The 12,513-nt window shown below is 50.0% G+C and overlaps 1 protein-coding gene across 5 annotated transcripts in view; it reads left to right on the top strand.

Annotated features, from left to right (window-relative positions):
* LOC118216162 (inactive rhomboid protein 1-like) overlaps window positions 1–12,513 on the top strand; it is a 31,576-nt gene that overhangs the window by 12,682 nt on the left and 6,381 nt on the right. Inside the window, exons 1-11 of one of the 5 annotated variants that reach the window (XM_035397203.1) lie at window positions 1,891–3,649; window positions 4,564–4,688; window positions 5,788–5,915; window positions 6,729–6,836; window positions 7,110–7,323; window positions 8,295–8,501; window positions 9,920–10,045; window positions 10,268–10,431; window positions 10,902–11,153; window positions 11,805–11,916; window positions 12,364–12,438. In XM_035397203.1, the coding sequence (XP_035253094.1) occupies window positions 3,613–3,649; window positions 4,564–4,688; window positions 5,788–5,915; window positions 6,729–6,836; window positions 7,110–7,323; window positions 8,295–8,501; window positions 9,920–10,045; window positions 10,268–10,431; window positions 10,902–11,153; window positions 11,805–11,916; window positions 12,364–12,438 (1,548 nt within the window). In that variant the 5' untranslated portion in view covers window positions 1,891–3,612. Of the gene's footprint in view, window positions 1–1,890; window positions 3,650–4,563; window positions 4,689–5,781; window positions 5,916–6,728; window positions 6,837–7,109; window positions 7,324–8,294; window positions 8,502–9,919; window positions 10,046–10,267; window positions 10,432–10,901; window positions 11,154–11,804; window positions 11,917–12,363; window positions 12,439–12,513 lie in introns of those variants that run through there. The other 4 variants (XM_035397202.1, XM_035397204.1, XM_035397206.1 and 1 more) reach the window with 4 other exon arrangements.

Here is a 12,513-nt window from a genome sequence, read left to right on the forward strand (position 1 = left end):
GGCAGAGTTTCATTAGTTTTTTTGTGATTGTGTCTCTCTTGGGCAATGAGCCTCGCTCACAAGCCCAGAGGCTGTGGTGGGAGGGGGATGAGTCACGTTCAGGCCACAGAGCTGTCACTCAGCTGCATGCAGACGAATCTCCTCTGGGGGGGGGGGGGCTGGGCCCAAAACTCCCACAGAACCAGTCGATACAAATTAGCATAATCCAACCAATTTTTTTTTTTTTTACTCCACCCCCACCCCCATTATTGATTTGGAACAGATCAAATTCCGCAGTCTGTTTCTCCTAATCGAACCGCTCTTGTCTAAACGTCTGAAGGAAATGGAGAGTTACCCTTCTCAGTCACAAAAACCGAAAGGGGAAAGTTGAAATTACAAGATATTAATTAAATCATTAAGAGCAAGTAGTTGCCATGAAATCCAGAGGTGGATCAGGCCCTCTGGGAACAGGATTCCCCTCCCAGGGGCACTGAGCCGGGAGCTGGTGAGGACACTGTTTTGGACACACCTCACTCTCGCGGATATTACAGGAGATGATATCACCCGCTTCCCAGAAATGACTGGAGCTCACATCGGCTGCTTTCCCGGATATTACGGGAGTTGATATTGCCATGTGCCTTCGCTTCCTGTCTTGTATCTTGAATTTAATTCATTTTCATTGAGTAGTACTTTTGCGCTGTGCTTTCTGTGGGGAGAGAGGAGGCGCTATATCTGCATGATGTGGGTTATTGCTGTTCATTGCAATCACATCGGTGGCTCACATCGACACCGACACAATGGCTTTCTTTCCGGTCAACAAAACACAGCCACTCGCTTCCTCTGTTTATCCACGTCTGTATACCTCTGTTTCTTCCTTTTCGGTTGTCTGTTGGTTCATAATTTAGTTCCTTTAAACAGTATTTGTGAAGGTAGAGAGCACATTTGTGGAGTACATCTAGTATGTGGTTTGTGTATTTAATCTTTTGTCTGTGTACAGGTTGTTTCATGCAAATAAGTGTATTTAGTTCAAAAGAAGAATTAGAATTAGATAAGTGAAAATGTATCCTTTTCGCTCTTTCGGTGGTTGACATAGAGATGATTGCGGTCATCAAAGTCTCGTACAGTTGTTTGTCCACTGTCCCTCAGGATACACAGTTACGCCAAATGAAAGTTTTTATGTTCTCCAGACGGAGTGAGGATGTTTAGCATGTAAGGAAAGAGTTTGAACTTTGACACGAGCCTTCGCTTCTGCAGGAAGTTGGCACATACATATTTTCAGCAGTGCGGCAGGGAAACGGGAAGTGCATTGCTGTGCGTTTGTCACTCACGAAATCGAAAGACGTTTTTTCAGATTTTTTTTTTAGGTCATATTTAGCGCTGGGCTTTGAGCAAGCTGACATGTGACATGGCGCGAGCGGCCCTGCGGTGACTTTCGATGACAGCTGATGAAAGTGTCGGGAGAGAGGGGAAGTGAATCTGCCTGACGCCGCGTTGGCTAACGACGGGCGGACATGCCTGCAGTTACCCAGGGAACCGCGACCAGGGCTTCCTGCTAGTTCTCACAGGGTTCTCAGAAGAAAGTACTGTCCACCAAACGCATTAGCATTGTTCTCTTGGTTGTTGCCAACACACTCTGATAGGGGGAGGCCCTCTCTGTCTTTCTGTGAGTAAAGTGACATCACAGCGCTGTCTCTGTTTACTGGGTCCGCTCCATTAGCACGCCGGCGTAGGCCTGCGGTGCACCTGGCACACAGAGTCTGCTCACCATTTAAAAGCTGTCTAAAAGCAGTCTCAGCCTATGTGTGCGCCAGATCCCTCGCTCAGTTTGAGCGGTGAAAGCGGCGTGTACGCATGCGCCTACCTTCCCCCTCCATTAGGAGGCACGCTCTACCCCGCCTCTGTCCGGGAGGTGCTCCGGCTGGATGAAAAAGGAGAGGAGTGCACCCGCTATCTCTCCCAGCAAAGTGAGGGCCCTGCCCGGAGTGGGTCGTAAAACACTTGGCTTAATCCTGGCCCTAAAGCAAGGCCTGTGGGTGGGTGCGTCCGAGATGATTCCTTAAAGCTTGATGTACCGCAGGTGATGCGGCCGTCTGCCGACTGCAGATACGAGCGTGCGCGGAATGCCCTCCTTCCGTGGGGCTTTTAAATGAACTCGCTGCCCTGTAGAAGCAGACTGCATCAGTCTGTGCCAGGCCACTCCTGACAGACGGCCGGTGAGCACGCTCCTGAAGTATGCGATGCATTTGTGCTATTTTGTGAGCTCGCGCGCAACTTGTTTGCTTTGATGTAACGAGAGAAAGCGTTTCGACGAGCGATGTTTGTGCCGTGCCCTCAGCGGGGTTGAAAAGTCAGATGATGTCACCTTTGATGGTTTGAGTTCAGTTCCGTCAAGATAAGCGCCCCAGTTTCCTGCCATTCATGCAGCTGAAGTAAGGCCCTGCACACTGTTAAGCTGATTGAAGAGGGAGGGACAGCTGCAGCAGGATATGTTGTTAGATCTGAAGGCTAGTACCAGGTTTTCAGAGGATTCTTAAGTGTTCAAAGAAGCCTTTTTCCATTTAGGTCACTAGGCCGTAGGCTACGGATGACTTGGACGAATGCCATTGCATCATATGTCTCCTAAACGCCCTTTCTCTGTGAAGCATTTATTTGTATTTATGAATTTTATGTTACATTTATACTGCTGAATATTTATTGGAGGAATTTAGGTATATAGCCCTGTCACACACACGATTTCGAAAATTTACCCTACCCTATGAAAGACCAAAAAACACAAGCATACAAATAAATTCATAGACCTTAATACCTTAATACATGGGTAGCAATTCAGGCCCTTCCATAAATAATAAAAATAATAAACTCTGCTCTTCATCACTACTGGCCCAGAGAGAATGAATCAAATTTCAAACAAACATGTAGCCGTCGAGCTACGCCCAAGTGCTAATTACCCTTGTTTTCATTGCTGCCAAATGAAATATGATTAAAGAGATTTACGGTCTTAATAAGGCTGCAGTTGTCAATACAATAAAACCTAAATACCCTTCAGAAGTGCCTACAAAGGCGTATTAATGAGTCTTGGCGCATCCTTAACGTCTCTCTACCGTTTTCTGGTTTGCTTTGTTTTGAAGCGAACTTCCTGGTGAGCTGTCCCGGTGTTGCGCGCAGGAGAGCTTCGTGCTCAGATTAGCTGTGGGGATGAGAAGATGAGAAGCGCCGTCTGGAGGCACGAGCCGCCGCTCAGGAGCGGGAGAGAAAGACGGGGAGGAATGGAGAGAGCGGGCAGCTCGCCTTTCTTTGCGCTTTACCGTCCTCCCGCTCTTCACACCGCCCGCCGAGTCCGTCCCGTGGGAAATGTTTTGAACCATCCAACAAACCGTCAAAAGTCGGGCGCTTATTACGTGGAAGGACACGGGGAGGGAGGATTAATATCTGCCATTTGCTGAGCTAACAGCAGCAAACCTCACTTTAGATCCTTTGATAAATGACACGGGCTGCGCTCTGGCTGCGCATGAGCACTTCAGGCCTGGACTGTGTCTCATCCTGTTGATACAGTTTCCAGTTTCGTAACACCGTCTTTCCTTTAAGCCCGACACATCCGACAGACTGCGGTTGGGGTAACATAAACAACACCTCATGGCCATGATCACTAACTCCAGGCCTCCGCAGGAAGGTGGGAGATAGAACTGACCTATTTTTGGGTGCGTTCAGATGAAGAAGTTAAGAAGTTCAGCTGCAACTTCTGAGACGTGTTTGCTTGATGGGTGTATTAGGGGTGTGATCATGAATTACTTTAAAAAGTAACTTATTTAAGCTAAGATGCATTTGAAGATGTTTTTTTATAATCGTGAAGATCAGTTAAGCACGGTTTCAATTTCATAAACTGAACAGTGCTTTACTGAATGCCTGGTCGCTGAGCACTGTTAAGATGGCTTCTGATAGGGCGAGTGGGTACAGTTTGACTCAATTCTTAAAGGTATAGTTCACAAAAACTGGGCTAAAAATATGCTTCCCTAAACTGAAATGATATTAAAATAAAATAAAATAAAAACGTGAACTATCTCTTTAAAGTACATCATGTTAAATAATATTCGTCTGACTACAGCCCCAGTGTCCTCTTCAGACTCAATGTCTGTGCGATCTTAACTGGTGGACCACAGAGCCTCAAGAAGCAGCAGCTCAGCATCTAGTGCTTTGGAGGAGGGCACCGGCCTTATCTGTACTCTCTCAAGCTCTCAAATTGGAGCAGTAAGCACGAACGCACGCAAATTGGGCATTCCAAATTGTGGGGAAAATGGGGTAGTTTTTTTTTTTTTTGTAAATCCAATCTTCACTGAAGACTACAAAGCTTCATTCTCCTCACAGAAGCTCTCTTTGCACTTCAACAGCCACGTGTGGTTAATTTATACTCAGAACACAGTGGTGTGCGTTTGCGAGGACCGAAGACGGGAGACGACAGATGAAGCCAGTCGCTCATGAAAGTTTCAGCGGCAGAGCGTGTGGCGGGGCCTGCCGTTCGCCGCGTCGGGGTTAATTATTGATAACGCGCGTGGTGGTGATGATGACGTGCCCGGTCCCCTCCCGCAGGGGCCATGGCTGAGCGCGCTCAGGGCAGCGGCAGCAGCAGCCTGCAGAGGAAGAAGCCGCCCTGGCTGAGGCTGGACATCCCGAAACCACAGCTGTCTCTGGACGAGCCGCCCACTTTCGCTCAGGTATCACCCCTGTCTCCTCTCCTCCTCCTCCTCCTCTCTTCCCTTCACCTCATTTGCTGTCCCCCCCTCCCGCTCTGCGTTTCTCTCCTTTCCTCTGTCCTCTGCTGTCTTCTTTTCTCCCCTCTGCTCCATCTCTCTTCCTGTCTTTCCCTCCAACCATGTTATGTTGCCTAGTTATGGGTACCTAGCAACAAACCAGGTGAAAAGAACGGTGTCCGGCTTCATTAGCATCGGAGGAGGCTAGCGCTAGCCTTCACCCTCCAGGATTGTGGATTGTCATGGTGGAGGAGTCCTACTAGGAGTGGGAATTTGTGATGACTAAAATGGGAGAATTATAAAGCATAAAGTTTTATGGCCGAACAGCACACAGTTATAAATAGTGCAACATTTAAAATAGTACAGGTTATTTAAATACGTACAGAGATAAAACACGACTCTCTTTCTCCACCTGAATAATGTGTTTATCACAGCTATATTTTTCTCTTCTCTCTCCCATGTCTGTGTTTTTTTTAACCTGGTCCTGTACTGTGCTGGTAAGCGGCTTGATATTTTCCTACCTCTCTGCTGAGAGTCTCCCTGTAGTCTGGATTCTGGCTCCTTGGCGTGTAAGCAGTGTGTTTGATCAACGTGATTCATTCCCATTTGCCCTGCTGCTCAGAAGCAGGGCTGAGGCATTGATGTCTATTTTTACATCCCTGCCTGCCCGGCGTCGTGTTTGTTGTGGGAAGGCAGATGGCTTTCTTAGTTCTGCTCCAGCATCTCGCTCCCAGGGCTGGATCTGAGTGCTGATTGGCAGCTGTTTCTCCTTGCCTTCTTTGTAGGGTTTGTGGTTTTGCGACCTCTGACCTTTCTCTCTCCTCTTCCTCTTCATCTTGTATCCCTATCTCTGTCATACCCCCATATCTCTGTTTGCTTCCCTCTCTCTCTCTTCCGCTTTCTCTCTACTTACCTCCCCATCGGTCCCTGTCCCTCATCTTTTTCTCACCTCTCTCTCTCTCGCCCCACTTTCCTCCTCATCTCCATTTCCCTCCATCTGCCTCACTGACCCCTCTTCCCCTGCGCCCCCTCCCTCTCTCCCTCCCTCTCTCTGAAGGTGCAGGTGAAGAGGCAGGCGTTCCTCCGGAGCGTCAGCATGCCCGTGGAGAGCACGCGCTTCCAGTCCCCGCCCTTCGACCCCCGTCGCCCCGCCCTGCAGAGGCAGGCCTCCATCACGCAGACCATAAAGAGGTGAGAGCAGGCCCCGCGACCTCTGAACTCTGACCTCATCGTCAGGTGCCATCGCCGGCCTAGCCTTGACGACCGGGCCTGTTCTGTCATCCCTCTTTGAAAGTGTTGCAATTTAAGTGGTGTCGTGGTGAGAGATGACCGCTGTCCTCATTAGTGTTGTTTTGTGAGTGCAGGAGGCAGAACAGTGTATGTTTGCGACTGCGTTTTTTTCTTTCATGAGCCATTTGCGTTCAGTTGACAGCAGCGCAGGTCTGACAGAACTGGCATATGAAATGAGTATTGATTTTCTGGTTACGCTGTAATGATGTGGAAACACGGTGCGAGACGGATGGAGCCGGGCGGCTCCCGGAGTGGGGGAACGGCCGCTGTGCGTCTGTGTGGCCGTACGGACGTCACCTGCCACCTACGCAGAGAGACGCCGTGCGCATGCCGAACGAGGGGGAGAGAGTGTGGCTGTGTGTGTGTGTGTGTGCGTGCGTGCGTGCGTGTGTGCGTGTGTGTGTGTGTGTGTGTGTGTGCGTGCGGGCGTAGGAGAGTTTTGTGTGTGTTTGCGAGGACATTTCTTGATCAACACACGCCGTGAGGACTTTGCGCCTTGGTGGCCTAACACTTCCACCTTTTCATTTCTCTAACACTGCACACTGGCTCTGTACCCTTTCCTCCTGCAGGACTTACTTCTTCCTCTCTTTCTCTTTTTCCCTCTTTGTCTTCCTTCCGTCTGTCCCTCCTCCCTTTCCTTCCTGCCCTGGCTCGCTCCACCCTGCTGCTCCCTCCCCCGCCCGCCCCTGCCCCGCCCCGCCCTGCCCCTTGCAGCAGTAAGAGGGTGCACTTTGAGCGGATTCACACTGTGCCGGTTAAGGGCCCGCGAGCAGCCCGGCGAGGCTCCCGGAGACCCCAGTCCCTGTCCAAAATCTTCCTCAGGTACCAGCACGCGTGGTCCCAGCTGGGACTGCTGCTGTGTGTGTGTGTGTGTGTGTGTTCGTGTGCGTATGTGTGTGTGGTCACTGCTGACAGGTGTGCGCTTGTGTGTGTGAGACTGCTGTTGCGAGCATGTATGTATGTGTGTGTGTGTGTGTGTGTGTGTGTGTGTGTGAAACTGCTGCTGACGGGCATGTATGTGTGTGTGCATGTGTATGTGTATGTGTATGTGTGTGTGTGTGTGTGTGTGTGACGGCCGTGTGCTTGGGACTGCAGGGGTACAGCGGACTGGTTTGGCATTGGCAGAGATGGGGACACCACGCAGCGCTGGCAGAGGAAGAGCCTCCAGCACTGCAGCCTGCGCTACGGCAAGCTGAAGCCCCACGCCATGCGTGACATGGACCTGTCCAGCCAGGACAACCTGTCACTCACCAGCACCGAGACCCCGCCCCCCCTCTACGTCCCCGCCTCCCAGCGCGGCATGCAGAAGGTACCGCACCCACCGCGGGCGGAGCTGAGCTCTTTAGACCACGGTTAGGGAAGCAGGGCCTTATCTGTCTCTGGATTTCATGACCGCATCTGGTCATCTGGCCTTAATCATTCAATCAATTACATCATAATTTCTGCTGCATTTCTTAATTAGCTCATGAATGACAATTCAAGAATGTAATTGTCATTCAGGGGCGACATAGCTCAGGAGGTAAGAGCGCTTGTCTGGCAGTCGGAGGGCTGCCAGGTTTGATCCCCCGCCCTGGGCATGTTGAAGTGTCCCTGAGCAAGACACCTAACCCCTAACTGCTCTGGTGAATGAGAGGCATCAATTGTAAAGCGCTTTGGATAAAAGCGTTATATAAATGCAGTCCATTTAATGTGTTCCCATGTTACATTGGTCTAATCTAAAAATGAGATAATTAGCTAAGTGAGCCATGGGTAATTGAGAGGAAACAAAAACTTGCATAGACACGGACCCTCCTGCAAAGGCCTACCCCTGATTTAGATTAAATGCATGCTTTTTCCTTTTTTATAACACAATTATGTGAAAAAGAATGTAAATTTTTTAGATTGATTTTTAGATTTAGATTGACAAAAATATTAGTAGCTTTACTTTACAATATTTATTGGCAATTGATGCTTTTGTCGAAGAAGGTATTTGGAGTTTGAGAATGTGATTAAAGTTTCCAAAAAAGTTTGCTTTCTTGCAAAGTCCGGTTTACTGCTTGTGTGAGATCTTCTCAGAACTGACTCTGTTTAAAAAAAAAAGAAAAAATGCTTTTAAGCAATGAGTAAGACTGCGAAACTGAAATGAAATGCTTTCCTGTGTTAGCCCTCCTCCTCCGAATCAGTCTGAATCTGTCGATCGTTGCTGGCAGTGTCGAATGTAGCTGTGCTTACACTGAGCTGTATATGAGCTGAATAGCATGGCGCAGATCAGACCTCTTTCTTTGCCCCCCCCCGGGCCAGATCGTGGACCCCCTGGCGCGGGGGCGGGCCTTCCGCATGGCGGAGGAGGCGGACGGGCACAGCGTGCCCCAGACGCCGGCCACGCCCGGGGGCGCCTCGCTCTGCTCCCTCGCCAGCTCCCGGTCGGGCGCGGCCCGCCTCCCCCGGCGACGCAAGAGGGAGTCCGTCGCCAAGATGAGCTTCCGAGCCGCCGCCGCGCTGGTCAAGGTGAGGTCGGAGGTCAAACCGCTTTGGACGGGGAGGTCCATCTCACGCGGGGAGTTCAGGCACAGAGGTGACTGTCTCCCCGCGTAAATGGAGGGTGTAGCAGTGAAGAAGGAGGTCAGGGAGTCTGATTGGGCCTTTATAATAAAAAGTCACGTTAAAAGACAAAGAAATTTGCTGAAAGGGCTCCTGGGATGTGTAGTAATGACAGCCAGGGCAAGGGGGTGGTAGCATGTGCTAAGGGACACGTGTATCCGGTGGGTACCTGATACATTTACACACTGCCCCTGGTGGCCTTTCCTCTTAAATCTGAGAATACAGCTGGAGGCGATGAGATACTCATGGTCACTGATAGCTGAGTGAGCGCTAATCACCAGCCGTTCTTTAAGGAAACATTAGCACACGCGCTGGCTAATATGCACGTCCGCCGCTATCCTCGTTATGTAGCCACGTAGCAGTGCGGCGCTGCAGCCCGGGCCTGGTGGTGATAGTGATTGAGTGCGGGTTCGTAAATACCCCAGAGAGAGAGAGAGAGAGAGAGAGCTGGGGAATGCTGTCGGTGGCGTCCTGCTCGCGGCGCGCGTGGAGAGATATTCCTAGCTCGTCCCGCCCCCGCTCCGCGAGCCTGAGCCCACGCTTGACTGGTGGCGAAGAAATATCGATCGCGCTTCCATTAACGTGTCAAAGTTAGACGGCGTGGCATCTGACCTCTGACGGAGGCCGGGGACGTGCTGTTGTACCTCACGCCTGGCAGGCAGATGGAACGATCGGCCGTTCGCTGCTCATCCATTAGTTCCAGAATGCGATGAGCTCACTTGTTATTTGTTCTAGAACACAGTGAGGTCACTCCCTTCCATCAAGCCCCGATCTTACGGTTGGTTTTCAAAAGGAAACGTTCTTTCTAACTGCCACTCCCTGACAGTGAAATATTATTGTTATGCTTTTTTTGGAGGTGCTATTTTATTTTACAGCGTGGTATGTGTTAAGCAGCGTTATATAATTAAAAATATATATTTATTTGGCAGAGTTATATTTCTCTGTGTGTATCTGGCAGTGTTATAGTGTTTGCAGATATTCCTGTGCTGGACCTGGCTGTGTTCTGTGCAGGCATGTGTTTTATCGATGACAGGCGCTGTCACTGTGACAGAGTGATCTGTGAGATAGTAGGGAATGTCCTAAGAGGGGGTGTACAGATACTGCTGCTCCTAGCCCTCTGATCATGTGTGTAGATGCGTATGCGTGATGGTGAGTTAGGTGTGTGCATGCGCGTGTGTGTGCGCGCATGTGCGTGTGTGTGTGCGTGTGTGTACGTGTGTGCGTGTGTGTGTGTGTGTGTGCGTGTGTGTGTTTGTGTGCGTGTGTGTGTGTATGCGACTGCGTGTGCAAGTACGTGTGTATGTGACAGTCACGGGTGTTCTCAGGGTCGGCCACTGCGAGAGGGCACGGTGTGTCGGACTCAGAGGAGAAGCTTCACCCCGTCCTTCTTCCTGGAGGAGGAGGAGGGAGTGGAAATGCCGGAGGAGCTGGACACCTCCTTCTTTACCAAGGTGAGAGAGGCAGCTCCCCCTGCTGGAGCTGTGTAGAATAACATAACGGTGTCTTTCACAGAAACCCGACCTGTGCTAAAAACCTCGTCACCCACATTGTATTCTCATTTTAACATGTGTGGTATTTTTTTTTGGTTTAGCTTTATTTTAGTATTGAATAATATTTTATGAAAATAAAATTATAAAAAGTGCAAAAGTGAACCGAAATTTGTATTGCCCCAGGACCGCTCTGTACGGGAGGAGCTGTCCTCGTATCCAGATGAGGTGTTTGAGTCACCCTCCAATGGCTCTGTCAAAGAGGCGGAGCCTCTGAGGGTGGCGGAGGATAGCGACCTGACAGGCAGCGCGCTGGATAAGAACGAGCTGGAGAGGAGTCACCTGATGATGTGAGATGAATACTAATATCCGCGCAGTACGCTGGCATTGGTGGAGCTCCTTCCTGGTTTCTGTGTGAATAGTGCGGATATGTTGTTTTTACCTCTGCTTTATTATTATTGGGTCAGTGTGCTGAATGAGCTAAGCCCATAGATTGTAGAAAAAATATGGACAAAGTCACTGTGGCATCACCCATTGACTCTCCATGGGCTTGGTGAAAAGTGTTGTGATGCCTGGGAAGTGCAGTTTGTGTGTGAAGACTACATTTTCTTGTGGAAAAAAATGATTGACTTTGTATTTTGACCATAATGTTACCATTGACTTACATTGAAACGGAAGGCTGAAAGATCTATGCCGCACTGACGCTAATGAGCAACGTCTCTCAACAAGACCAGGAAGGGAGCTTCAGAAACACTGCCCAGTTTTGGTCGCTTGGCTAAACCTTGCCCACTTCCTAAATCTAAACCCCCCCCCCCTTCAGGCCCCTGGAGCGTGGTTGGAGGAAGAGCAGAGAGGGACCCCCGCCCCCGCCCAAGGTGCCGCTGCGGCAGGAAGTGGTCAGCGTGGAAGGGCAGAGACGGGGCCAGCGGATCGCTCTGCCCGTTAAGAAGCTGTTCGCCCGCGAGAAGCGGCCGTACGGCCTGGGCATGGTGGGCAAGCTCACCAACCGCACGTACCACAAGCGCATCGACAGCTACGTGCAGCGGCAGATCCTGGACATGCACGACCACAGGTGGGGTACGCCTGGGCGTCGGCCCCGCTAACGTCTGCCCCGCTCCGCTGCTAGCCGTCCCTGCCCCTCCCATATCGGCCCTGCCGGGCCCCGCCCATCGCATCTCAGCTCCTGCCTGTCCCTGCCACGCCCATATCGGCCCTGCCCGGCCCCGCCCATCGCATCTCAGCTCCTGCCTGTCCCTGCCACGCCCATACCTAGGCGTTTCCCACCTGTCTCGCCTACCCCCACCCGGACCCAACCTGTCCTTCCCATCCTAGCCCCGCCCAACCTCAGACCTCCCCCCGCCCCGCCCTTACCTGCCCCACCCTGACCCAACTCTGTCTCCGCCCTGTCAGAGCTGATTTCTAAGCTACACCTGTCCTTAGCCCGCCCCCTGCCCCGCCCACACCTGGGATGCACCAGCAATAGCTCAATAGCTTGAGTGTGACTGGGGTCAACATTTGTCCTTAACGTTTTCTTTCAAATAAATGCAGTCCGAGTTCTTTTTCCGCGGGCAGTTCTCACCAAACATTGTGTGGAGAAAAACAAACAAAGGTTAAGGAGAAAATCGGTTTGCCCTGGTAGGGATTGATTGTATTTGTGAACACAGAAACTTTCATAAGTGTATTTTAGGCTCACGCATGGGTGTGATTTTTTTTTTCCCATAAGGCCATTCTTCACATACTGGATCACGTTTGTCCACCTGCTGATCACCATCCTGGCAGTGTGTATCTACGGCATCGCGCCTGTCGGCTTCTCCCAGCATGAGACCATTGATTCGGTGAGCGTGGCCTGCCTCCAAGGTCCACTCTGTTAAGCTGAACCAGAACAGGAAGTACTCCCATTAATCTCTCTTCTTTTCAGGTCGTCACTTTTATAGGAGGAGGTCATTTATGTCAACATGGTGAAAGTGTGATGAACAAAATATGAAGAGCACTACTGTAACCATGCTGTGTGATGGAATACAGTACAGATATATAACAGTTACCTCTGTTGTTGGTACTGTAATTTGTTTTATTTTATGCATACATCTTTGCTTATGTTTTGCAGTGCACCTATTTATATTCTATATGTGAAATTATGCACCTATAATGGGGTATTGTAGAACACATTTAACAATCTATGGAATTCTGAAATGCATTAAAAATACTGGTGTTTATGCCAAATTGACGCAATTATCAATTATATATACAATATATATTTTGTTTTTATGTCATTCTAATTACAGGTTTTAAGAACTAAAGGTGTTTATGAAAATGTAAAGTTTGTTCAACAAGAGAACTTCTGGATGGGACCAAGTTCGGTAAGAGTGGTCTTTTCATAGTGTATGGTAAAAGGGCACGTATTGCTGAGCTCCAAGAAGCCTGGTAAACCTGTA

Source organism: Anguilla anguilla, chromosome 17 (assembly GCF_013347855.1).
Source record: "Anguilla anguilla isolate fAngAng1 chromosome 17, fAngAng1.pri, whole genome shotgun sequence".
Lineage (NCBI taxonomy): Eukaryota > Metazoa > Chordata > Actinopteri > Anguilliformes > Anguillidae > Anguilla > Anguilla anguilla.